General features: G+C 42.1%; 1 protein-coding gene across 6 annotated transcripts in view; it reads left to right on the top strand.

The window, feature by feature from the left end:
* The window catches only part of ABCA2 (ATP binding cassette subfamily A member 2), a 602,913-nt gene that overhangs the window by 320,484 nt on the left and 254,701 nt on the right, over positions 1–27,728 (top strand). For all 6 annotated transcript variants that reach the window (XM_033959797.1, XM_033959792.1, XM_033959793.1 and 3 more), the window contains 7 exons: positions 7,062–7,221; positions 11,826–11,954; positions 12,487–12,654; positions 15,317–15,413; positions 16,068–16,241; positions 22,878–22,980; positions 25,194–25,308. In XM_033959797.1, the coding sequence (XP_033815688.1) occupies positions 7,062–7,221; positions 11,826–11,954; positions 12,487–12,654; positions 15,317–15,413; positions 16,068–16,241; positions 22,878–22,980; positions 25,194–25,308 (946 nt within the window). The remainder of the gene's footprint in view (positions 1–7,061; positions 7,222–11,825; positions 11,955–12,486; positions 12,655–15,316; positions 15,414–16,067; positions 16,242–22,877; positions 22,981–25,193; positions 25,309–27,728) is intronic.

The following is a 27,728-nucleotide window of genomic DNA, read 5'->3' on the forward strand; positions in this document are numbered from 1 at the left end:
AAGGATTTATCAGTGGGCAATAAAAAAGTTGATGTAGAAAGGTACCTTTTTCCGTTTTACAGGACCAACATAATCCAGATTCGGCAGACTTAAAGTGAGACAATTTATGCGGAGTCCAAGTGGCCCTGTGTAACACAAAAAAGATGGACTGTTTCAGGGATGACGAACAGGAAGAACGCAGTGATGAGTGCCATATCTTTCTCCAAATGTCTTGCGATAGTGAAATCTGCAAGTCGAATTCCCAGGTTTGTTCAGTGCCAATAGGCGGATTATACTTTGCAGATTGCAACCACTTGTACCATTGAGATGCACAACCTTTGATAGCATATAGTTTAGTACACAAAGGCAATAGACTAGGTGGTTCTGGTGACAGTGAAAAGGTACGCATGAAAGAAGATATACAATGAATCAGCTGTATCCAGCGAAAGTGCTGTGCATGGTTAAGACGATATCTTTGTTGCAGTTGAGAAAAGGTCAGCCAAGACGATTCGTCACGAAGATCCTGGACAGTCCAAATACCGGCACTCTGCCAATCAGGCCAAGAGATAAGAGCACTATTTATCCTGAAAGCAGCGTTATTCCAAATGGGGGCCTGTAGTGAAGAGGACCAAGGGTGATCAAGATCTTTCTCAACCAGGCTGACTGCTGTTTTGGCACTATGAAAAATTGGATTGGCCGATCTAGCTAGATGTTGATAAGGTAATAGATGCAATGGCTGTTTCAATTGGCATGAGGATTCCCAAGAAAGCCAAATCGGTAAATATTCAGAAGATGTAGATATGTACCAAAGGGAGGTCTGTTGTAAAATGAAAGCAGCATGGTAGGAACGAAAGTCCGGAAAGTTTATGCCCCTATTATCTCTACTAGCTTTCAATTTTGCCATCGCTATTCTCGGTGGTTTGGAGTTCCATAAAAAAAGAGCAAGAGATTTTTCAATAGCTGCATAAAAGGCATCAGGAAAGAAAATAGGAATCATATTCAAAAAATAGTTGACTTTGGGGACGATCATCATTTTGATGGTACTGAGACGACCCCCACCAAGTGAGACTTAGAGGAGACCATCGTCTTATTAGTTCCTTGACCATAGTCGTTATTTTAGTAACATTGAGAGAGATAGTTTCTTCAACAGTAGGTGCAAAGTAAATACCTAGATATTTCAAGACATCATCAGACCAAGCAAAACTAAACTGTTGTAAGTCATATTTGACCTCAGGATGATTCAGAGGCATGATTTCAGATTTTGACAAGTTGAGTTTATAACCGGATACTATAATAGCCTCCAAGATTGGTGAAAGAGAATCAGGTGTCGTGTAGAGTAAGATGTCATCAGCATAAGCCGAGTATTTGACAAGAACTCGGTCTACTTCCACCCCCACAATGGCAGAATGTTGATTTATGTATAGAAGGAGCGGCTCCAGGGCGATGTTAAAGAGCAGGGGTGATAGTGGGCACCCCTGATGTGTACCTCTGCTGGGATGAAAAAAGGTCGACAGTTGATTGTTGATGAGGATTCTGGTGGAAGGAGCAGTATATAAAACCTTTATCATATCAATGGCTTGAGTAGAAAATCCAAAGCGCTGTAAGGTACAAAATAAGAAAGGCCATTCGACCCTGTCGAAGGCCTTCTCAGCGTCTAAGCCTATAGCCAGGTAAGGCTTATTGGAATTTGCAATACGCTGAAGTATGTTGAAAAACAACCTAGTGTTATCATGAGATAGACATCCATGCATGAAACCAGTCTGTTCAAAGGAGATCAGACGAGGAAGAAGAAACTGCAGTCTCCCCGCCAACATTTTCGCGTATAGCTTTGCATCAACGTTTATCATAGATAGGGGACGGTAGCTTTGGACTTGTTGATTTTCTTTACCAGGTTTGGGAAGAACCACAATCACAGCTTCCGTGAAAGATCCGGTGATTTCTCGAGATTGGATAAGATGAGCAAAAAGATCACGCAGCAGTGGAATGAAATAAGACTGAAAGGTGACATAGAATTCCACTGGGAAGCCGTCCGGGCCGGGAGTTTTTCCTTTGGCCATGCTTAACAAGGCTTTAGTAATGTCATGCGGTGGAGATTGGTAAACAAAAGTTCTCATTATCAGTAGCAGTGAGAGTAGGGCAATCAATCTCATCAAGAAAGCTTTCAATATGCGTAGAAGATGGTAATTGAGAAGTATAGAGTTCTTGGTAATAACCTTGAAACCTCAATAAAATGTCCGATCTGGAGGTGAGTATAGCATCTTTTTCTGATTTGATGGAGGTTATAAAGGTTCTTTCAGATCTAGATTTCAAATAATTAGCAAGTAAATGACCCGAGTTATCATGTTCAGCATAATAGGTAGCTTCCTTCATGAACAAAGTCTTCCCCGCAGTGGTAGCTAATAAAGCATTATATTGAAGCCTGAGCTTCTCCAGTTGATGAAGAATAACCTTGTTGGATTTATCAGATGTGAAGAGAACCTCAAGTGAAGAGATCTGAGATTCCAGTTGTGAGCGAAGTAAGGCCAAGTCCTTAGATTTTTTAGCTTTGTAGGCGATTATGATACCACGAAGGTATGCCTTGAGGGCATCCCAAAAGTTGATCCAATTAGTTTGGGTTATTGGGTTAAATTCAATAAATTCTTTGATAAATTTGTTCAAATAATCCACAAAAGCCGGATCTTCCAGGAGCGAGGTATCAAATCTCCAGCAGGGTTTTGGAGTAACTGAGTTTAGTAAGTTAAATTCAATGCTGATCAAGGCATGGTCAGACACTAGAATGGAGTGAATGTCAGTGTGTCACATTGGGGAGTAATGCAGCAGTCACCAGGAAATAGTCTATTCTTGAAAAAGACGTGTGTGGCGATGAATAAAAAGAGAAAGCATGTGTGGCTGGATGCGCAATTCTCCACAGGTCACAGAGATTGAGTTGCTGAATGATATCTGATAGGACTGCCCATGCTTTGGTAGGTTTGTATGAGGCTAATGACTGTCTGTCAAGCATAGGATCTAAAGGAATATTAAAATCTCCTCCAATCAAAAGAGGTAATCCACCTAACGCTGTGAAGGAGTTTGCCAGACCATGGAAGAACTCAGGGCAGTCTTTGTTGGGGGCGTATATGTTGAAAATGGCCAAGGAAGAATGGCGAAAAGAGATCGTCACTCTCACCCAGCGCCCTTCAGTGTCACAAGCCTGGTCAACCACCATTAGGTCAGGATGTTTCTTTATAAGAATGATGACCCCATTTTTTTGTCATGAGCAGGGAAAAAGAAAGGAGGCAAAGCCCAGGTACAGCAAAATTTAGAAGCTTCCATCGCATCTAAGTGCGTTTCCTGCAAAAGTACAATATCAGCGTGTAACTGGGATATGTATTGAGTTATCTTAATTTTCTTCAAAGGGTTATTCATACCTTTCACATTAAGGGATACACATTTGAGAGGCATATGAACAGAAAGAGAAATGACAAATATGACATTGTGCATAAAAATAAAGAGATAACAGCACCTTCATATGTAAGAGAAACCCCACGTTGAATAAAAAGCATTCAACTGAAGGGATAGACCAACGGGTCAGTGAGTGAGGAAAAACAACAGACAGGAACGAATCTCATCAGAACACTGCAAAACAAGCAATTATAAAAATACACCAAACTAGGAAAATCATGTTATATGCCATGAGTTAAGAAACATTTCGTTAGCACTATGCAATATATCAGAAAGATTAGAGCTGCAGTAGAAAGTGATAAGAGGTATAGAAAGGACAGGGAAAGAGAGACAGCCTGCAAAGAGATAAGAAAAGAAAAACACTCGACTTCAGCATGACATATATTTGTATTGGCAAGCCAGACAGTAAGAGTGGAGACAGATTTAAGAACCAGCATGGGCAAGGAAAAAATAAGGAGAAAGAGAAACGAACAATATTAGATATGACAAGTGTCTCATAGATGAAGAGGAAAACAGCGTGCTTGATGTAGCATGAATGAAGAAAAAAAAGAGAAAGAAAGGATTAGCTATCAAGCATTACAGCAATACAGGCATGATAATTGTAAAAAAACAGCACGATAGGTAAACAAGTAATCAAGTAGCATCGATAGTACTAAGAGATATAGATTCTAAATAATCTCCAAGCAAGTTAGGGTCTGTAAAGTCCTTGGTACGATTTTGTAGTGTAACCCTCATACGAGCTGGGTAGTACATCCCAAATCGAGCGTTGAGAGCCTTCAGTTGGGGTCGGTATTCGAGAAGCTGTTTCCTTAAACGTGCTGAGTTTTTGCTCAAATCAGGAACGAACATCAGGGTTTTGCCCTCATATTTTAGAGGCGCTTTCAATTTAGCCTTCTGCATAATTTCGATGGTTTGGTTGAAACGAAGTAAGCTTACAATGATCGGTCTAGGAAAGTTCTCACGTGGCACACGCTGCGAGTTGACGCGGTGTGCTGACTCGATCTCCAGCGGCTGTGTGAAGGTAAGTTCAAGCCAGACTGGCAAGTTTTATTGAAGAAATTTAATTAAATTTTGACCCTCCCGACCCTCCGATAAGCCAAGGATTCTAAAATTCCGTTTTCGAGCTCTATCATTCGCTTCGTCCAGGTCTTTTTCTAACTGTGCCATGCGTTTAAAATGGCGCTGCAGATCTTTAACGTTATCTTCAGTGACACGTTGTTTTAATTCAAGCGCTTCGACCCGGGTACGAAAGTGTAGAGTATCAGTTTTCATTATGGAGACATCTTGTTTAATTTCGTCTATTCCAGTGTTAGTTTCTGAAAGCATGTCTTTTAAAGCTCGCATCTCATCTAGCAAGACAGACATAGGCACATCTTCCGATTTTGAGGTCTGCGCTTTAGCGGGAGATGGGGGATCGATTTTCGTGCGCTTACCGCCTTTGGTAGCCGACATCGTCTATAAAAAGACAGTCCAGGCACAATTCTCGTCTGCACAGGATGAGTTTTGAACGTGGCAGATGACAGAAAATTGGTGTAATCTCAATTTCAAAGCAGGATTCCGACGGAGCTCAAATTCAAGCTGCCATTTTGTCCAAAGCTCACTAGTGCCCCCCACCTATTGTAATACTAAGCGATTATACAAAATGTTTAAAATAGGGGGATACACATCAAAAGTTACATGATGACAAAGACAAAACGGACTAACATGGCACAGAAGGACTAGGAGTGAACTAACAATCGCAACTCCTGCGCAAGCTATCTGCAAGAGCCCAACCACCACCATGTTCTTCTGGTTAAAGATAAAATACCCATACTGATCCATCACTGGTGGTGAGCAAACAGTACTTTCCCTGAGTAAAATCTCCAGAACCAGGAATCAGTGCAAAGAGAAGCAGCCTTTTTTCTGCGAGCCCCGGCCACAGTAGCTACGGCTCACGCTGTGCATCACGCCAATAATGTATAGTAAAGAAGAGAAAACAAAAAAGGATAAAACAATAGGAGTGGACGGGTTTCTTTCAGGCTGCCATTATCAATTTAGGAAGGAGAATACGGGAAAGAAGGCACTTAGATTATTGATTCAAATGTGTCTCTATATAAAAAAACTTTTATTGCTCCTTTAAATTTATCTAAACTTGCTTCCCATTGGTTCTCAATTTTTCTGCATAGCTTTGGTGCTCAAAGGTCCCCTTTGTGGGCTTACGCCACCAGGGAAAAGACTCAGTCCCGTGTGGGCAGACTGCTGCTCCTAGGCCAATCTCTTGGAGTACCTGTGGGGCCAGCCTCCTATGTGTCCTTCAGGAGCTTGGGGGTCTATACCTGTTGTCTCACCTGCTGGTTTAGCAGAAGATTGAGTGCAGGCTGTGGGGCTCCTGTGTAACAACCCTCTGGGTATCAGGGAGCCGGCTGCAAAGTTTCTCCTCCTCCCCCCCCCCCCGACATTTCACATGGATTTTTAGGGGTGGGAGTCCGTGGTTAGGGTCCACTTGACAGGCAGTCCAAAGATCTCCAGTGGTGAACTTATTAGTGGCATTTTCTGAGGCAGAAATCTTTTCCCTGCAGACAGGCTGCTGCAAGCTGATAAGCAACAGAAGTCATGGTGAGTACTCCCTTTGTTCCCTATTGTTCCATGTTAAATTGTTAATTGTTATTAATCATTGTTCTTTTATCATAAGTTACAGAGCAGAACAGAATATGGTTTGTTATCAGGTAAGTTCCCCGTGCTCTTCCTTCTCTTTTCTTCTATTTCAGTGGAGTTTGATTGTTTTGGTACTAACTAAAGAGGGAGCTGTTCTCCACTGCAGATTTTCGACTAATGGATAGGAGCAGCTATAGTGTAGAATCCTATGTCTTCTATCAGAAAGAAGTTTAGCAAGCTAAGAACCTAATCTTTCATTGTGAAGGCTATTAACAGTCATTAAAGAACATTTCTTAAAGAATATTCTACTGCGGCTTAATTTTTCATAAACTGTGTAAGTGTTTGGCATGAAAAATATTGGGGGATCAATGAAAAGGTCACCTGAAAAGAATGAGTTGTATAATGAAGGCATCCTTCTTTTTCCAGTGACCTGCCATGGAGTGATCTAAAGTCCAGAGAAATAAGTTTATTGTAGAGCTTTCCTCATAATTTTGGTATTAGAACAGTTGCTTTGTGTTTTAGCTGATTTTGTTCATTGAAAAACCTGTGGTAACAGATTTAATTTAAGAACAGTGATTTGTTAGTGTATACTCCTGATACAACCTATTTAGGTGAAATATGGCCACATCAGGTATTAATCTATCCAATAAGCTTATTTCTGTGGATCATTTGGTTCTCTTCCTTTGCTTCCATTGTTGGATTCATAGTACCAGTTCTTTGTTGAGTTGTGATCTGGTCCTATAGATCCACAGGTGCATGTGATGAAGTCTGCAGAGTCAGGTTATAACTAGCATTCACACTCAGCAAATATTATAGTGTAATTTAATGGAAGAGAAATCTGAGTCCATGTATTCACAGTGCTATCTGTTTAATTGAGATAGGCAGCAGTAATTGCCTGACTTAAATATCCAAAAGAGATTGATTCTAGTATAGAAATTTCCAGCAAGTGTAGTGCTGGATTTCTCCCTTGCTTTGGGTCCACCATCTGACAACCTGTTTTTCTGTAGAATCATTGAGCCTGAGGCCCTGAAACAGGGGAACATGAGCTCTTTGGGGTTCACCAACAAAGAGCAACGCAATCTGGGTCTTCTTGTACATCTCATGACCACCAACCCCAAGATCTTGTACTCTCCCGTGGGAACAGAGGTTGACAAAGTCATTCTGAAGGTGAGTGGGTTGAGCAGTAGGCTGGTTGGATGCTTTTGTGGCATCCTTCTGCACTGAACAATGAGAAACTTGAACACTCTCTTCCTGATACTCTCCAAGAATAAAGTTGAGCACACAGTATACTGTACAGTGAGAGAAATTTTCTGGTTGTGTTTTACATACTACATGCAGAATTCCCTAAAAGAATATTGTAGTATTCTTTTTGGACACTAGAGCCAGAACTATGAGCCTGTGGTCACAATTACCAGGGTGGGGGTGAGTTTCCTCTCTTTCAATAAACCCTCCTACTGTTCCTAAACTGGTCATTATAGCAATGATTTGGATGCTGGAAGCCATGCACCAGGGCTCCTTAAGGAATTCTGTATCATGGACTTTAAATGTAGCTACCCATTGTCAGAAAGGATATGGAAGACATAATCTGGGAATTGAATTAGGGAATCATGGCATGTCATTATGCAGCACTGCTACTAAGCTTCGGAGTGGCCCAGTAGAGAAGTCCTGATGGAGATTTAACGGGAATGAGGGCAAAAATCCCTTTCTTCAATGCAGGGCTGGCATTAGGGGTGGGCAAACAGGGCACCTGCCCTGGGCCCCAAGGCTCTGCGGGACCCCCAGGGGCCAGCATGTCTTCTCCAAGGTTGCCCTCACCTTCTGTCTCATTGAAAATTCTGCTGGCCTCAGAAACGTTACCTACAGCTCCCCTTCCTGCTTTACATCTGCTGTAGTCCATTTGGTCAGGAACTTGCGTCATTTGGGACAGATCGCGGCAGATGGAAAGCAGGAGGGGAACTGCAGGAAACATTTCTGAATCACTGCCGAGGCCAGCGGATTTTTCAGTGAGACAGAAGGTGAGAGCGACATTAGACTGGCGCAGAGAGAAGAGGGATAACATGCTGGGCTGAAGAAGCCCCCTGGACTAACTGTTTGTTTTTTTTAAAGTACGAAGGGGGAGTGTATTAAAATACGTGCCAGACTGGATGTGGGTGGAAAGCTTATAGGGCTGGAAACAAAGGAGAGAGAGAGAGAGAGATGGTGGGCAATGGTCTAAAGGGAGAGAAATTGGACCTAGGGAAAGAGATACATGAAGGGAGGACTGTTGGGAAGAGAATGGGAGGGAGAGAGACAGGCAGGGAGAGATATGGATGGGGGCAGTTGGGGAGAGAAGTAGGGCCTGGGGATGGAAGGGAGGGAGAAATGTTAAGCCTGGGGGTGGAAGGGAAAGAGAGATATGCAGCATCTCTATTTTCCCCCTCCATCTCATTATTCAGCATCAAAGTAGGAGGGAAGAAGAACAACAGAAAACAGAGGGATCAAAACATTGGACCATGGTGGGAGAGAGGAATAGAGATGGACCCGTGGGAGGGCAGGAGGGAAGAAAGCTGGGATAAGAAGATGCTAGGGAATGGAGAGAAAAGGACAAGGAGATATAGCCTTATCACTGAAGAGAGGGAGGGATATTCTGAAAGTGGTGGCCATGTGGATGAGGTCAAAAGGGAGATGAGAAGATGAGTGAGAGAACAGTGAGTATAGTAGTAGAAAATGTGGTAATGGGGAGTAGATAGAAGGAAATAGGAGGCTGGGAAAGGAGTGAGATGGGAAATTGGAGAGTAAGGATTGAGAAGAAATGGAGAATTGGGAGGTAGTTGAAAACTTAAAAAGAAGAACTTGGGGGTGAGAAAGAGAGGACAAGATTTCAATGGGCAGAGGCAGAAAAGAAAAAGTTAGGAAAGCTGAAAGGGAAAAATCAATATGTTGGAGACAGGCATAAGGAGGGAATGGAACAAGACAGAAGAGGAGAAAAAATGGACAGCAGACACTGGAAAGAGAATTAGTAGAAGATAGACAAAAAGCAGAAAGAGAAACTGGGACCAAGATGATGGAAAAACCAAATGTCCAGACAACAAGGTAGAAAAAATTGTTTTATTTTGAATTTATTAACTGGAATATGTTAGCTTTGGAATATGTAAACCGAGGCACTAATATAACCAGTTAGAATGAAGAATATTCTAATACATCAGTCAGCACCTGCAAGATGTTATCTCACAGTTTTGCCAAACTTCATTCTGTATTGTTAATCAATTTTTACAGGTCCTCAGCGGGCCACCACACACTCAAACCATCTCATTGTGCGGGGCTTTATGCTCCCACTCGTCATCGGACCCAGTATAAGTCTTACTACATGTATTTTATAAATATTTTTAAGAATTTTTTTTTTTAATATATGCTAAAAGTACTTAGCTTGTATACTCGACGCTATTCGGGAGGGTGGAATCACCATTCACCATCATGTTTTGCCTGTATAATTCAGAGGGCTTTATCAAGGCTCCCTCTCCCATTCAAACCACTATTTGAATGGGAGAGGGAGCCTTGATAAAGCCCTCTGAATTATACGGGCGAAACATGGAAAGTCACTGGACCTGAGGAGTGGAGGGAGGTGGCTGTCAGTTGGTGAACTTCAGGTATCCCCACCAGCTACAGCAAGGGAGATGTTCATTTTGAGGGGGGCCTAAGCTCAAAGTGGGAAGTCCAGCCCCCTCTCATGGTTATGCCACTGATTTTGTTCAAAATGAAGTACTTGTTGAGTTTATCTTTTTGGGATTTCTAGTTCAGCTTTGGTATTCATATTTCTATTTCTAATCTGTGATACATTGTTCTATATTTGGTGAAGGTCCATCTGTCTGTTTTGTGTGTGAATAAGTCATTTAAAGGTGGGTGGGAAAATTGGGAGATGGCAGGTAGAAGATGGGCCCCAGCATGTCTAAAATTGGCCCTGCTTCCATGGATATAGGGCCATGGAACCTTGCTTATAAATACAATAAGCAAGATTAGGGAGGGTGTTCCAATAGAACTGGAAGTTTAGATAGTGAGGAAAGCAGACAAGCTAAAGAGAAATACTGCACTGAGGCCCAGATTCTCAAAACTTTAATGCCATCGTTAAACTGTTTTCCGGCGGTTTAGCCTGTACACAGTTTAGTAGTGGATTATCAAAATGCATTATCTCTGTCTTTAGCGAGGTTTCTTCGCTGACATGCAAATGGGCTCTTCAACATTGAAATGAGTCCTCCGGTAGATTCTTAAAATGCCAAGCCATTTTCAAAAAGCGGCGTCAGCTTTTGGTGACATAAATAAGCGACTGGTCCAGGGGTGCCGGTCAGTGTCAGAGACTGCTAGAAAGCCCCTGTTCTGTGATGCAGCGGGAGAAATGCCCGTTCTCTGCACTGCATCACAAAACCCCTTCCCTACAGCGGCGGTGATGAACACAACACGCTCCCCCCCCCCCCCCGGGAACGGTGGTGACACGCCCCCTTGCAATGGAAGAGATGCCCACACTCTCCCACTGCCCTAAAATCCCAGCTGTGATCCAATACCCCACCCGCAGTGGGAGAGATGCCCACTCTCCCCTACTGGCAAGTGATCCCATTTCCCCGTCTCTGTCACCCATCTCTCCCTTACCTCAAAATAGATGACCGGAGGGACGTGGACTCCCTCCTCCCATCTGTCTGCGTTGTCTAAAATGTGATGCACTGGGGAGGGGCCTGAGGCTCTGATTGGCCCAAGTTGTTTAAGGCCCCTCCCAGGAAGGCTTTGATTGGCCTGGACACCTAAGGCCCCTCCTATGGGGTGTCCGGGCCAATCAGAGTCTTAGGCCCCTTCCCGGTGCAGAGGGGTGAGGCATGCATAGATGGGATTTCAGGGTAGTGGGAGAGTGTGGGCACCTCTCCCGCTGTTGTGCTTTTGGGTTGTTTTTTTCTTGACGTGTTTTTTCTGCGCATGTGCCCGTTGCTATCACCAGCGATGGGCACATGCAAATTTAGTAAATCTTTGCTGCTGTCTGTCAACCTCATTTTCACGCGCAATTTTTTGAGAATGTCTCGCTTTTTTAGATTCGCTATCAAAACGGCTGTGTTAGCAGACCCATCATTTTTTAACACGGATTTTTGAGAATCCTGTCCTGAGTGTATGATGCATGAATGGGAAATTACTCAGGTTACTCTTGAAGTTTTTTATTTTCTCCATAGTAAGGAAAATTTTCAGACAATAGAGCAGAGGTATAGCCAGCCCTCCAATTTTGGAGGTGCCCGGGAGTAGACTGGAGAGACAATGCATTTATCTCTCCCTCCCCCCCTCTCACATGCACATGTGCACGTTAAACATGCTTTTGCTGGCAGGGATGCCAAGGCCCTGTCAACTAAACAAATACAATGCCCGAGTCACTCCCCTCCTTTTCGCGCTGCTTCCTTCATACAGAAGTCCCAGCAACCACAGCTGAAGGCACATCTCCAATTTCTGCATTAAAGAAATAGTGCAAGGAGGAGAGGAGTGACTGGGGTACTGAATTTATTTGGCTGACATGGCTTTGGAATCCCCACCAGCAAAGGTACTCATAAAGGGGTGCTGCAGTTCTGGAAGAGGGCCCGAGGCCAGAACCCAAGCAGGATCTTCCCCCCACCCTCACCTGTACCATCATGGCTATGCCTTGATAGGATGGATTAGAGAGAGTTTCATTACAGTGGGTCCTGAGTTTAACTATCCTGGGTGATTTAGAGAACAGTTACAGATTTTTATGACAGCTGATGAGATTTCTTCTTCTTTTCCTTCTGCAGGCTAATGAGACATTCGCATTCGTGGGGAATGTGACACACTATGCACGAGTGTGGCTGAACATGTCCAATGAGATCCGGAGCTTCTTGGAGGAGGGGAAGCTGCAGAAACATATTCACTGGCTACAGAGGGTACTTGACTGGGCAAGGAGGAAAGGATGAGGAGATAGTTGGTGTGTTTGGGGGAGGGGGGAAGAATAAAGAGCTACTGAGATGGGAGCCAAAAAGGTACGATTCATAATTTAAGGGCAAGTTGAAGATCTGGTTTCTTCCAACTGTCTTGTGATTTGGTTGGATGAGGGCAATCTCAAACTGGCAACCTCACTTCTTTCTTTACATTTTCCTTTCATTTGTAAATTGCTTTGATGCATCTTCTGATCCGGCAGGCAGTCTAGCAATGAAATACAATAGAATCTGTTGAAAAAGAAAAATTATTTTATAGATTCTTTTTTACCATAAATATTGATTGGATTTCATTGCTGAAAATGTGAGTGAAGAACTAGTAGTCCTGGCTAGAAATGGATAGAATACAGCCCTTTTTCCACTTGAACTAAAGGTCTGTTTAAAACCTTTCTGTCTTCGCTTTGTAAAGATTTCCTCCTTTTCACACTGGTTTAATACCATCACATCGCTCAGTGGTATTTTTCTGTTTTGCTGCCACCAGTTCACTTCTGATCTGCAGAAGTACCCTGAATTCTTGAACTTCTCAGACAGTGACATCATCCGCAGTCTCAGCAGCAGCAACTTTTCCCTGCCCAATGCCAGCACTCTGATGCAGCAGCTGGACACCATCGACAATGCAGCCTGTGGCTGGATTCAGTTCATGTCTAAGGTCAGAGCATTGCTATATTGTCAGACATAAGTGCCAGCATTTCAAAATGATTGATTATGGCCTAGTGCAGGGCTGCCCAAGTCCGGTCCTCGAGATCTACTGGCAGGCCAGGTTTTCAGGATATCCACAAAGAATATGCATGAGAGAGATTTGCCTGCACTGCCTTCTTGATATGCAAATCTCTCTCATGCATGTTCATTGTGGATATCCTGAAAACCTGGTCTGCCAGTAGATCTCGAGGACCAGACTTGGGCAGCCCTGATCTAGTGGTTAGAGCTGCAGCCATGGCACCCTGAGGTTGTGTGATTTCAATCCTAGTCAGCTCCTTGTGATTCTGGGCAAGTCATTTAGGGCTCCTTTTACTAAGGTGTGCTAGTGTTTTTAGCGCACGCTAGCTGAAAAATTGCCACCTGCTTAAAAGGAGGCGGTAGCGACTAGCATGTCCGCTAAAACCGCTAGCGCGCCTTTGTAAAAGGAGCCCTGAATCTGCCATTGAACCAGGTACCACAGTAAGATTCAAGTTTTCAAGATAGGTAAAAATACTTAAGTACCTGATTTCTGTTTAATGTGTTGTAAACCATTTTGGGTGAATCTCTTCATGAAAAGGCGGTTAAAGCAAGTTACCCCTGGCTGTATATTGAGGGTGTTCTGCAGCCACTGGCATTCCAGAATGGAGTCCTATGCTCAAAGACTAATGGAAAATGAGATTACACTTCTTTCCAGCATCAAATCTATACTATGTAAATAAACTCATTCTAGTGCCCAGCATACCCATATGGAGGCAATAACAAGGGTAGTTTTCCAACTGTCTGCAATGGGACAAAGACCACACATACTTTTTACCCAGGGTGTTTGCCCCCTTTTTCAGTGTGAAAGTAAGCACCTACTTTCCATTTGAAACTGCCACGCATTTAAAATTATTTGCATTTTTTCTCTAGGTAAATGTTTGCTAGAGAAGTCTGCATAAAGATGATTTTTTTTACCTTATTTAATTTTTTGCCGGCCTTTCCAGATAATGCTCAGGACAACTTGCATCTTAGGGCCTCTTCTATTAAGCTGCGCTAGCAGTTAATAGCGTGGGGAGCCACGCTGAATGGCCCACACTGCTTCAACGTTCATAGAGTTCCTATGAGCATCGGGAACAGCGCAGGCCATTCAGCGCAGCTCTCTGCACTAAAAACTGCTAGCGCAGTTTAATAGAAGATGGGGTTAATGTAGATACGTAAGCTATTGCCTAGAAAAGCTTACAGTCGCATTCCTTAGATACTGGGAGATAAATTGGCACGTGCAAGACTATTGATGTAACTGCCAAGTCACGCCTTCTTTAATGTCATTTATACATGCTCTCTGTCTCCCCTGACTGGAACACTCTTCCAAAAGTACTTCTTCCCCTTGTAGGATTATGGGACTTTTTTGCCACGTTGAGACAGGGCAATATTCAGACAGTTGACAAACATGACTTAAATCCTTTTTCCCCACATGAGTTGCTTTGTCAGGAAGGAGTAATTGATTGGCTATATTCAACTTCTCTGAAGTCTCTGTAGTGGAAAATTTTCATTCTGATGAATAAAGGAATCAATACTGCTATAAAGAAATTGAACACAGATGATGACAATTGAGCTATTGACACAATGCATGTTCCTTCTTCAGCTGAAGCAGAGGCTTAATTTGTTGTGAAGTTCACCTGCAACATCTGTGGCTAAATTATTAAATTGATTTTAATGAAAAAGTTTATTCCCTGAAGTCTGCATGCCATAATCTGTGGAGGCAAATCTTTAATTTTTTCAGTGTCTTTTAAAGTGGGGAGAAGGGAAGCATTCTATCCAAGTTGGTTGGTGTCTCAAAATTGTTCTCTATCAGTACAGCTGAGAGATGTGCTTTGTTTGACCATACATATGTTATAAGGTATGCAGAAAGGAGGCATTCCCAGGAGTGTGGTAAGGGCAGGGGAAAGAAGTAGCACTCATACATAGCATTTTCAACTTTATGCACTAAGAAAGTGTCTGCCCAAAAAGAAGCAAATGTCCAAATTTCCTTGGCACATTTCAAATTGAAAGTGTGCACATACTTTGAAAATTGGTGCAAAATTCATGGGTTAAAAGTACCCCTTGACTTTGTCTCGCAACAGAGAATTTGAAAATTGTTCCCAAAGTAACATAATAGATAACAATAAAAGGCCTTTTATCCCACTGAGTCTATCCAGTTTTTATTGCTGAGGGTATTTCCTACTGCTAACTGTAGAATTTTAACCACCTATAGGAGATCACTCTGGCATCTATTGTTACTGCAGCAAAATTCCACCATAGCTAATTTTGAAGTGTGCTTATTCAGTGAGTCCCAGACAATTTGTTAAAAGAAGGACCATAGTTTAGTTTCTGGTCTCAGTATCTTCTGGCATTCGTCAAGATGCTTAGTCTCACTCTTTCTGGGGATTGTGTTGTCAGCTCTGGGCTGCTTATCTTATGTACTAACATAACTAGATTGTTAGGCCTCAGGCCTTTTCTGTAGCTTCTGAATGAAGATGCTTTGCAACTTTCCTGTGTGGTGAGACAGAAGACTGGGGCCACTTTTCTTGGCGAATGATAGATCCTGTTGTGCAAGAATGCAGCTGAACTTTTCAGGAGGATCTCACTAATATTTCTTTCTGGTTTTCTCTTCTCAGGTGAGCGTGGACATCTTCAAGGGCTTTCCCAATGAAGAGAGTATAGTGAACTACACACTAAACCAGGCTTACCAGGACAATGTCACAGTGTTTGCCAGTAGGTCTTTCAATCCCCTTATCTCTTTTTCCAGTCTTCTAACATTTCTATTTCTCCCATTCAGCTTTCTATTCTTCTCTTGTATTATCCTTTCATTTCTTTCTCCATACTTTCTCTTCTTGTGTGTCTCAGCTTTCTGAATGAGAAGTCCAATACTCTTCATTCTCAGTGGTTATAAAACAGAAATGCTTTAGAATTCTCTCCCTGCAACTTTGCACAGAGAGATGAACTATATGCAGTTCCACCGTTCAATAAAAATGTCATTGTTCAGGAAATTCTTCTATAATTAACACAAGTATGTAAGTTGCAGTAAATTTGATTTATGTAATTCTATGTGATAATATGAATCTTAGTCATAATTGTATGAATTTTAGTTGTAATTCATAATGATTGTCTTAACTTTGTTATCCACTTTGAGGTGTTGTTTTTTTTTTTTTTTAATAGAGCTAAGCTAACTTTAAATGTGAAACTAAATTAAATTAAATTTAAAGTCTTCAAGTGTGCCTGATTTGATGTGCGATATATCTGCCTGATATTTTGGCCTGCTGTCCATATTCCTTCACCTTGTCCCCATTCTCTGTTCTGGCAAAGGCATGACTGATCTAAACATGTCTCAGACCTGCTTTGCTATCCTTTTGGTACTTCTTTCCTCAGGTGTAATCTTCCAGACCCAAGATAATGGCAAGCTGCCTCCACATGTGATGTACAAAATCCGACAGAATTCTAGTTTCACAGAAAAGACCAATGAAATCCGACGGGCATATTGGAGGCCAGGCCCCAACACAGGCGGGCGCTTCTACTTTCTGTATGGCTTTGTTTGGATTCAAGGTGCGTTTTTGACTGCCAAGATAAGGGGAGACTGATGATAAGTACAAGAAATTAATGCTACGAGGGTCAATTGAAACGTTTCTGGTCTGATCAAGAAAGAGCAGGATTAGCATCCCAATTCTATAGCTGTGCAGTAGAAGGCATTGAAAACCATGTATGGCTAGGTTTTCAAGTCAGTCTAGTTTCGTCTTGACAGCTTTTTGAAGTGAACAACTGCTCCACTTTATAAAAAATGGAGAAAACTGAGTATTGCACCATGTTAAAATTCCTTCATTTGAAGGAAAAATCACCTACTGAAATTAAAACTGAGTTAGACACAGGTGTTCCTTAAGGATCAATCCTGGTGCCTATAGCTTTTTAATATCTTTTTTGCTCCACTTACATTATTGCTTCAGTCTTTTGGTTTTACTTTTTTTTACTTATGCTGATGATATGCAACTTCTTTATCCTTTTAATTCTTGCTGTCCTGGTGATTTTTCTTTAATCTTTGAAAAACTGGACCAGGTGGCCAATTGGCTAATACAAAATAGATTAAAAAATTAACTCTTAAAAAACCTCAACTATGATTTTTTCTTCTCTTAAATATCTATCGAACCTTCCATATTTCACTATGAAAGATACTATTACGTCATTAAAATTATCGGAGTAACATTAAATAACACTTTATCATTTCATTCTCATATTTCTAGAGTTGTTTCTTCTTCATTTTTAACACTTCGTCAATTACACTCCATTTGATCACTTTTAAATCTTAAATCACTTCGGATTCTTTTACTCTACTTGGTCTTTTCTAAACTTGATTACTGCAATTCTTTTTTAATTGGCCTTCCTCAATATCAACTTCATCGTCTTCAGCTTATGCAAAATACTGCACTTGTCTGTTGTATCATTGGTCTAAATATGATCACATCATTCCTTTATTTAAATCTGAACTTACTGCCAATAGTTTACAGAATTCCTTTTAAGTACAATACACTCTATTTTCAGATTCAGTCTTTGGGTCTCCCCTCTTTTTGGGTCAGTTATTTGGTTCCTTATTTTCCTCAAGGGAACCTTTGCTCTTCTCAACAAAACCTGTTAATTGTTTCTCAACAAAACCTGTTAATTGTTAGGCAAATATTCTTAGACATCAACAGGGATTTTTGTTTTGTGTAATTTCCCCTACTTTATGGAACTCTCTTCCATTATATTTAAGGGCCGAAAAATCATTAAAAAATTTAAGGGCTCCTTTTACTAAGATTCGCTAGCGTTTTTATTGCACGCTAACCACACGCTAACCGAAAAATACTACGCAAGCTCTATGGCGGCAGCGGCGTTTAGCGCATGCGATATTGTAGTGTGCGCTAAGCGCGCACTAAAACCACTAGCGCACCTTAGTAAAAGGAGCCCTAAGTCACAACTAAAGGCCTATTATTTTACAAAGGCATTTGAAATGACTTCCTCATAATTATATTTTATCTTGGTTATGAGAAGGTTTTTATTTTCTCCTCCTTACCTTTCATTGTTTTCCTTCCCTTTTTTTAACCTACAAAATTATTGTAAGCTTTTTCTTTTCCCTATTTGTGCTTGTCTGGTTTTAGTTTGTTTGTTTATTAAAAATCTTTATATACCGCATATACAGCTAAAAAGGATCAAAGCAGTTTACAATTTAACTCAATCAAATTTACAAAAAGAACTCCATTTTACTTATAAACAATTTTTATTGAACAAGCCAAAAAAACAAGGAACACAGTAGTAGGTACAACATTTGTTCAGGAATCATATAACAATTATCCCCAAGCCCAATATCCCACCCTTCCACCCCCCCCCCCCCAACCAGTGTCTACAAGGAAAGAGCAAGTGTCGCATCCCCCCCCCCCTCAAAAGGAGGAAGTCTGAACAAGACCAAAGTGAAAACATGACAATCGGGGCCCTGGACTCTGAGCCCCAAGATACAAAACAGAACCCCCCCCCAAAAAAAAAAAAAAATCCCCCACCCCACAAGAACTAAAACACAGCAATCAAAGATGGAAATCAAAGCAAACAAAAAAACCCCAATTGTTTGAAAACTGAAGGAAGGCAATTTCAATGCTGCAAATCCTGCACTGCTAAAGGCAAATTAGACTGACAAGGTGTTAAGAATCAGACTGCAGGTTCTAAGAGACAAGGAATATATATAAGTACCCCAGACCTGCAAAAAAGAATTGAGATTGTTGCAAGGAATTACGCACCCGACCCCTCTCAAACATCATCAAAGCATATAAACGATTATGAAGGAGCACGATCCGAAACCCATTCCCCCCGAATAATTTTCTTAGCCACCAACCCTGCCTTCCACAAAAAGAGCCGGCCAACACCTGGGGGGAAGCGAAAAGCTTCATATTTCCTAGCAAAGGCTCCAAATAGCAGATCACTTGTTTCCAGAAAGCCCTGATTGCTGGACAACTCCAAAAAGCATGGAAAAAGGACTTGGGAGCACCCGCACACTTCTCGCACTGTGCCGACTCTGCATAACCAAAATGATATAATTGAACCGGCGTAAGATATGCATGATGCGGCACCTGAAATTGGCACTCCTGGAGTTCTGCTGAGACAGAAAGGGTCGGGATGCATTTAATAAAACATCCCATATCTAAATCAGTCAGCCGCTGACCCATCTCCGGAGCCCAACAAGCACACAAAGATTCCCACTACCGAGTCAGAGCAAGAAGGCACAAAGCTTTATGTAACGCCTATATGGAGAAGCCCTCATCATCAAATTAACCAAAAAAGGTGCGGATCTTACTCCCCAAGCCCAACCGCAAATCTTCCACCTCCAAAGAGCGTACATAACGACCCAATTGAAAAAAAGGCAAAAGAATCAGTAGCCAGAATACCATTGCAAAGTTGGAAAGTACGCCAAGAAGGGAGCGTGCCATCAGGAGTGAGTATATGCTCCATTATGTCAATCCAAACTGGATCCAACGTTGAAAGGGAGAAGAAGTCAGGCCTGGCGAAAACTGAAGATTCACCTGGGTGGGTATTAAATCAGACACCCCCGGCCTCCCCCCCCCCCAAGCCAATTGCCAAAACTTTCCAAATATCACATAGAGATCACAATAAAAGACTAGAGGGCAAGTAAGAAGGGAGGGATGCTCCAGGAGCATATAACAAAGAAGATAAATTCCAGGGGTGATAGAAGGCCAATTCATAATCAAAACAAGTATATTCATGTTGTTCCAAGATCCAATCCCCAAGATATTGAAGTAAGCAGGCCTGATTATATTTCTGCAAATCAGGAACACCCATGCCACTCCTCAACCAAGACCCCAACAAGTAATGAAAAGCCATGCAAGGTTTTTTCCCACCCCAAATAAACCGAGATAAGAGCCTATATAACGCATGAAGATCTTTTTGCAAAAGATGAACATAAGAACGTAAGCAATGCCTCTGCTGGGTCAGACCAGAGGTCCATCATGCCCAGTAGTCTGCTCACACAGCGGCCCATCAGGTCCAGGACCTGTGTAGTAATTGTCTATCCATGCCCTTCTATCTCCTTTTCCTTCAGAAAATTGGCCAATCCCTTCTTGAACCCCAATACCGTACTCTGTCCTATCACGCCCTCTGGAAGCGTTTTCCAGGTGTCCACCACCCATTGGGTGAAGAAGAACTTCCTAGCATTGGTTCTTAATCTGTCCCCTTTCAATTTCTACGAATGCCCTCTCTTTCTTGTAGTTTTCGAAAGTTTGAAGAATCTGTCCCTCTCCACTTTTTCTATGCCCTTCATGATCTTGTAAGTCTCTATCATATCCCCTCTAAGTCTCCGTTTCTCCAGGGAAAAGAGCCCCAGTTTCTCCAATCTTTCAGCGTATGAAAGGTTTTCCATACCTTTTATCAAACATGTCGCTCTCTTCTGAACCCTCTCGAGTATTGCCATATCCTTCTTAAGGTACGGTGACCAATATTGGACGCAGTATTTCAGATGCGGACGCACCATCGCCCTATACAAAGGCAGAATAACTTCTTTCGTTCTGGTTGTAATACCTTTCTTGATTATACCTAGCATTCTATTCAATTTCTTAGGAGCCGCTGCGCACTATGCCGACGGCTTCATTGTCTCATCCACCATTACCCCCAAGTCCCTTTCTTGGGTACTCTCACTCAGTAACAGCCCTCCCATCGTATAGCTGTACCTTGTGTTTCTGTTTCCTACATGCAAGACTTTACATTTCTCTACATTGAACTTCATCTGCCATCTCGTCACCCACTCCCCTAGTCTGTTCAGGTCCCTTTGTAAGTCCTTGCAGTCCTCTTTAGACCCAGCCCCACTAAATAGTTTGGTGTCGTCTGCAAATTTTATTATTTCATACTTCGTCCCTGTTTCTAGGTCATTTATAAATATATTGAATAGCAGCGTTCAGAGCACTGACCCCTGCGGGACACCAGTCGTGACCTTCCTCAAGTCCGAGTAGTGGCCCTTCACTCCTACCCTTTGCTTCCAACCCACCAACCAATTTCTGATCCAGCTGTGTACGTCTCCTTCCACCCCATGGTTCTTCAGTTTCCGAAGTAGGCGTTCATGGGGTACCTTGTCAAAGGCTTTTTGGAAATCTAAGTATACGATGTTTATGGGGTCCCCTTTGTCCATCCATTTATTAATTCCTTCAAAGAAGTGCAATAAGTTTGTTAGGCACGATCTTCCCTTGCAGAAGCCATGTTGGCTTGTTGTAATAAGTTTATTCCTTTCTAGATGCTCTTCGATGCTATCTTTTATCAGTGCTTCTGCCATTTTACCCGGGACCGAGGTCAGATTTACCGGTCTGTAGTTTCCCGGGTCACCTCTTGATCCCTTTTTAAAGATGGGCTTAACATTGGCTGTCTTCCAATCCTCTGGGATCATTCCTGTTTTCAGGGATAGATTACAAACTTGTTGTAATAGTTCCGCTATAAGGGTCTGCATACACTTCCTTCACCGTCACATCCAAATTTTTCCGGATAAGAATCAAAACCCCTGCCTTCTGCCAAATACTTCAGCTCCTATCACCCGTCCCAACCACCATCTAGCAAACTTATCATATTCCAGAGAGGTCAAGAGCGTCTCATGCAAAAAGGCAATGTCTGCTTATGACAATTTCAAGGTCTGTAATATATTCTGTCTCTTGACAGGAGAGGTAACTCTATTCACATTCCAAGATATCAGTTTAACCATGAAGGTCAGCTATAGACCAAAAACAATGATAAAGCCAACATCAAAACATAAAGAAGGTGGGGCCGTCCCAGCCTACAGCCCCACCCGTGCTGCAACTTCCCCAGAGCGGTGAGCAAAAACCCCCAGTAGCTAATGGTAGGGCAGTGGACCTCATGAAAGCCCTCCCCACAGCCTGTCCAGAAAACAAAAACAAAAAGCAAGAAAACAAAAAGAAGCCCTAAAACAATTAAAAAATAACAGCACCCCATACAATAGAGACCCCGCCACCCCAACCCCCCATATCGGAATCTCCCAAACCTCCCCCTAAACACATGTGTCCCTAAGGAAAACTCAGGGTAGCCCTGAGCAACCCAGAACCCCTCCCTCCCAGCTAAATGTAAAAAAGGCACAGCAAAGAAAAAGAACAGCATTGTGATACTCAGCAAACATCTCCCAATCAGAGGAGAAGGTAACAGTCATAAGGGAACCCCAAAGGGAAAGGGAACTGCATCAAAAACTGTGAAACACCCCCTAACTATACATAGATCATATATGCCTCTTGTAGTTCCCCACATAACTCATGTATACGAGGCATGCAGACTCCAAGCCTTGAAGCTCCACTCCTCAGCTCAAACCAGCCAAATTGCCACCAGTCCACTCAACCCAAATCAATCACGCATTCCACCACCAGACAACCCAATATAGACTCCAACAAGAAAGATGTCAAAAGCCCCCCACCCACCACCCGCAAACTCCCAACCCGATCCACTCTAACAATACAATTTTGACTAGCTTTCGAAGGCAATACTTTCTATTTCTTTTTTGCTTTGTTATTTATGTTTATTACCTTTAAAATGGCCTAACATGAGCCACTGTTCCCTCTAAGCTGAGCAGGAGTCCTCCACCCACAGTCTCACCAATAGAGGGTGCTGTTTTACTGTCACATTTTTCAATTGTGAGGGACAGGCAAGTTCTGCAGGACTCCAGGGAACATACCTGTCCTTAGCGACTGAAAATATTCCACCCCCTAGTGGTAGCAATGCAGCTGGAGGACACCTGCTCAGCTTAGAGGGAACACCAACTTATCTAAATCTAGCTGCTATAGTGCACAAATGCTGATATACAATTTTACACCTGTTCTGAAGAAAGTGTAAATGTGTTTATGTATACTGTATGTTTCCTTGGAGTGCCTGCATACAGAAGGCATACTCTTTTGATGTTTTACTTTTTACACATATACATCCTTTTCTGCATGAAAAAAAGTTTTTTTCTCACAGAAATATTTTTTTAAATTACCACCCCACCATGATTAATGTGGGTGTACATATTGATAACAGTTGATTGATCATTAGTTATTAAAAGAACTAAGCCTGCAGGAATCTTTTGATGACTGCATGGAGAATGTCAAATAATGATGGCCATCAATATAATAAGATAGAAGAGGGTATTTGAAGATGTTAATGATGAGTACTTCTTTCCCATTCCTTCAGATATGATGGAACGTGCCATCATCAATACATTCGTAGGCCACGATGTGGTAGAACCTGGGAATTATGTGCAGATGTTTCCTTACCCATGTTACACCAGAGATGAGTAAGTAGACATGAAACATAAATATAAAAATAATGTGATTATATGTTCCAAGAAGTATAAGAGAGACACCTCCATTGTTCAGTATCTTAAGTGAGATAAGGGGTGAGCCACCTCTTAAGAACATAAGAACATAAGAAGTTGCCTCCGCTGAGGCAGACCATAGGTCCATCCTGCCCAGCGGTCCGCTCCCGCGGCGGACCATCAGGCCCATTGCCTGAGTAGTGGTCTATACCTATCTATATCCTTCAATCCCTTTTTCTTCTAGGAATCTATCCAAACCTTCTTTGAAACCATTTAATGTTTTCTTGTCTACAACAGCCTCTGGAAGCGCGTTCCATGTATCCACCACCCTTTGAGTGAAAAAGAACTTCCTAGCGTTTGTTCTAAACCTGTCCCCTTTCAATTTCTCCGAGTGCCCCCTCGTACTTGTGGTGCCCCTTAAATTGAAAAATCTGTCTCTGTCTACTTTTTCTATGCCCTTCAGGATCTTGAAGGTTTCTATCATGTCTCCTCTAAGTCTCCGCTTTTCCAGTGAGAAAAGTCCCAACTGCTTCAATCTGTCGGTATATGGGAGATTTTCCATTCCCTTTATCAGTTTAGTTGCTCTGCTCTGTACTCCCTCAAGTACTGCCATGTCCTTCTTGAGGTACGGCGACCAGTACTGGACACAGTACTCCAGATGCGGCCTCACCATTGCACGATACAGCGGCATGATGACTTCCTTTGTCCTGGTCGTAATACCCTTTTTAATGATACCCAACATTCTGTTTGCTTTCTTTGAGGCTGTGGCGCACTGCGCCGATGCCTTCAGTGTTGCGTCTACCATCACTCCCAGGTCTCTCTCCAGGTTACTGACCCCTAGCGGTGTTCCCCCCATTCTGTACATGAACATCGGGTTCTTTTTCCCCACGTGCATGACCTTGCATTTTCCTATGTTGAAGCTCATTTGCCATTTTTCGGCCCACTTTTCCAGCTGCGTTAGATCCTTTTGGAGATCTTTGCAGTCTTCCCTGGTTTGAGCCCTGCTGTATAGTTTGGTGTCATCTGCAAATTTAATGATCTCACACTTGGTTCCCGCCTCTAGATCGTTTATTGAACAGGAGCGGTCCTAGCACCGACCCCTGTGGAACTCCGCTCGTGACCCCTTTCCAGCCTGAGTAATGGCCCTTTACACCAACCCTCTGCTTCCTGTTTGCCAGCCAGTTTTTGATCCATTGGTGGACCTCCCCTTGCACCCCGTGGTTCCATATCTTCTTAAGCAGTCTCTCGTGTGGTACCTTGTCGAAGGCTTTTTGGAAGTCAAGGTAAATGATGTCTATAGATTCCCCTTTATCCACCTGGCTGTTCACCCCCTCAAAGAAGTACAATAAGTTTGTGAGGCATGACCTGCCCTTGCAGAAGCCATGTTGACTCGGTTTTAGCTGCCCATTTTTTTCGGTGTGCTCACAGATGCTGTCTTTAATTAGTGCCTCCATCATCTTTCCCGGGACTGAGGTCAGGCTCACCGGCCTGTAGTTTCCTGGGTCACCCCTTGAGCCCTTCTTGAAGATGGGCGTAACATTTGCTATTTTCCAATCCTCCGGGATCTCTCCGGTTTTTAAGGATAGGTTGTATATCTGTCGAAGTGGCTCCTCTATTTCGTTTTTTAGTTCCTTGAGTACCCTTGGGTGAATGCCGTCCGGACCTGGCGATTTGTCGCTCTTTAGTCTGTCTATCTGCCTGAGTACATCTTCCTGGCTTACCTCTAAATTGACCAGCTTATCATCTTGGTCTCCTATTGCGATCTCCTTGGGTTCCTCTTGTTCTTGTACTAGGTATATGCCTTGAGTTAAAGGAAGGGGAGTTTGTCATGTATGCCATAGTGTATTGGAAGAGAGAGCACCATCCTGGTGTACTGTTAGGCATGGAAATCGAGAGAAGACATGATATAGCATTAGCATATATATATATATATATATATATCCCCAAGAACAGAAATACCTTAAATTCTAATGTATATTTCAAACTGTGGGGAGTATGTATTCATTCTAGTTATATCATAAAGCAGGAGAGGTGCCTTTATCTATACCATTAAGCTTTTGAACTAGTACCTACATTTTTGTTATATAGAGCCATGAGATACCATGAAAGATTCCTGACATCAGATTGGTTGTTTATAGACAGAATTCTGTTATACTGTGTCCATGACATCATCTCTCTATCTCATTTTCTAGCTTCCTGTTTGTCATTGAGCATATGATGCCCCTTTGCATGGTGATCTCTTGGGTCTACTCAGTGGCCATGATGATCCAACATATAGTAGCAGAAAAGGAGCACAGACTGAAAGAGGTACAACATTTCATCTTGATTCACTTGTGATATACATGGCTGTTTGTCCCCAAAGGTCAGAATTTACCTCTCAAGACAAGATGGCGATGGAAATTGTGAATCGTCCCTTCCTCCTCTCATCTTGTAAACCCAAGAGCTCTTGCCAAATAGGGTATGGAGGAACCAGGTTCAATATAAGTAGAATGGAGAAGGAATAGAAGAGTCACCCCCCCACCCAAGATTTGAAATGTATCTCCAAGCTCATTAGACTTAACCTAACAGCAGAAGGAGCTTAGTGAGAAACAGATGTTAAAGATAAGTTGATACTGAGACAGCCAGTACAAACATCTGAGACTGAGTATTTTCTGTTACTGATCCAATCAAATGTATCTTGTGATCTTGAGCAAGCAACTTAACCCAGGAATAAACTTAGATTGTGAACTTTCAGAGGAGAAGAAATACCTAATGTACATGAATGTAACTCACCTTGAGCAACTAATATAATGGTGTGAGCTGAATCCAAATCCCTTTCTCTTCCCTTTCCATAAGGGGCATCAACACTAATTCTAGTGAATCATCTTCCTTGCACTAATACAGTTTTTCAGTGCTTCTAGAAAGCTTCTTTTTTGGCACATAGACCCTCTCAACTCATGTTCTAGTAATTCCAGCACTTGCTTAGCATTAAATAGCCTGGCAGTGCTGACCTTGAAATTCTCCCTTCTCTAAGTACTGATGTAAGACACAGGCACAAAGCCATCTTGAGTTGCCTATATATCTTAAGAAATCTCTAACAGAAGCCAAAATGCAGTGTCTATGAAAGTCTTCCGGGCTGTCCTTGTCCTCTTTGACATAGGTAACATAGTAGATGACGGCAGATAAAGACTAGTCTGCCCAACCTGATTCAATGTAAAAATTTGTTGGAGGTTTTTTTTCTTCTTCTTCTTAGCTATTTCTGGGCAAGAATCCAAAGCTCTGCCTGGTATTGTTTTTAGGTTCCAACTACTGAAAGTCTTCATCAAAGCTTACTCCAGCCCATCTACACCCTCTCAGCACTGAAGTCCTCCCCAGCCCATCCTCAACCAAAAGGCCATATACAGACACAGACTATGCAAGTCTGCCCAGTACTGTCCTTAGTTCTTCAATATTTACTATTATTTTCTGATTCTATATCCTCTGTGTTCATCCCATACTTTTTTGAATCCGTTACCGTTTTCCTCTCCACCATCTCTCTCGGGAGTGCATTCCAGGCATCCACCACCCTCTCCGTAAAGTAGAATTTCCTTACATTGCTCTTGAGTCTCCCACCCCTCGTGTACTTCTGTTTCATGCCTTCTCACTTTTATTTCTTTCCCTTCATGGATTCCAATTGGTGTAAAAGTACATATGATGACATGATGATGCATACTTTGTCTCAGGCAGGTGTAAATGTGTGCACCTGCAATGTAGATGTTGCTTATGTTGGTATTTTATAAATGCAAATAGACACATTTGCATTCTTATAAAATAGCACCCAAGTCAGCATCTACTTGCCTTCTTAAACAATGTACCCCCTTATAAGGAAAGAGGGGTAACAGGGGAAAGAGGAACTTGCTCTTTACCGTTTGCCTTTGGCCACTATGGAGAAGAAACAGCACGTGGTAATTATTCTGATTATGAAGGGATTTAATACTAAAAGAACTGAACTTTATAAAGGGGATTAAATATCACACATATATTGTTTGGCTGTGTTTATCCCTGTTTCTCTGTTATTGTATTATATTTTGCTGGTGTTAATAAGGATATATTTTTTTTAAAAATTACTTTCACAGAGAGCAGTTTACAAAGAATTGTAACTGGGTAATGAAGGAGTTTCCTGGACAGATTAAATAGTTTAGAAAGAACTGAGATTTTACTTTGTGAACCTCTTGTGGTTCTCCTAAGTCTTGTTTTGGTATTCCAGTCACCAGATGTCTCCCTCAGAGCATCTGCCCATTCCATCTCTTGACTGATAGTACAGATCCATCTTTGTTGTCATGGAAACTGCCTGATATTTAACACTATTCTTCTCCTGAGCTTTGCACTCATCTATCATGTCTACCACACCAAAACCGTCTGCATTGACAGCATAACTGCAAACCCGCTCTGTTCAGTGTGATTCTTACTAATTATATTAATGTCAGTCTATGGCGATGAAGGATTTTTCTTCCAGTGGTTTCTAAACACATCACTAGCACCGAGTGTTGTGGTGGGAGGAGAGCAGTTTTAAAATACAAAAAAAACAAAATTGAGAATTTCATTTAAAAAGCATCCCCTTATCTTTACTGAATACAGCTTTCTAATATTATCTGTGCTATATCTTATAGTCTTTCTGATCTGAATATGTCAAGGGTTCAATAAAACTCATAAATAAGGGGATCATTTTCAAATAGCTTATAGTGGGCTATATTTTATAACAGGATGCC

This window comes from Geotrypetes seraphini, chromosome 10 (genome assembly GCF_902459505.1).
Source record: "Geotrypetes seraphini chromosome 10, aGeoSer1.1, whole genome shotgun sequence".
NCBI lineage: Eukaryota > Metazoa > Chordata > Amphibia > Gymnophiona > Dermophiidae > Geotrypetes > Geotrypetes seraphini.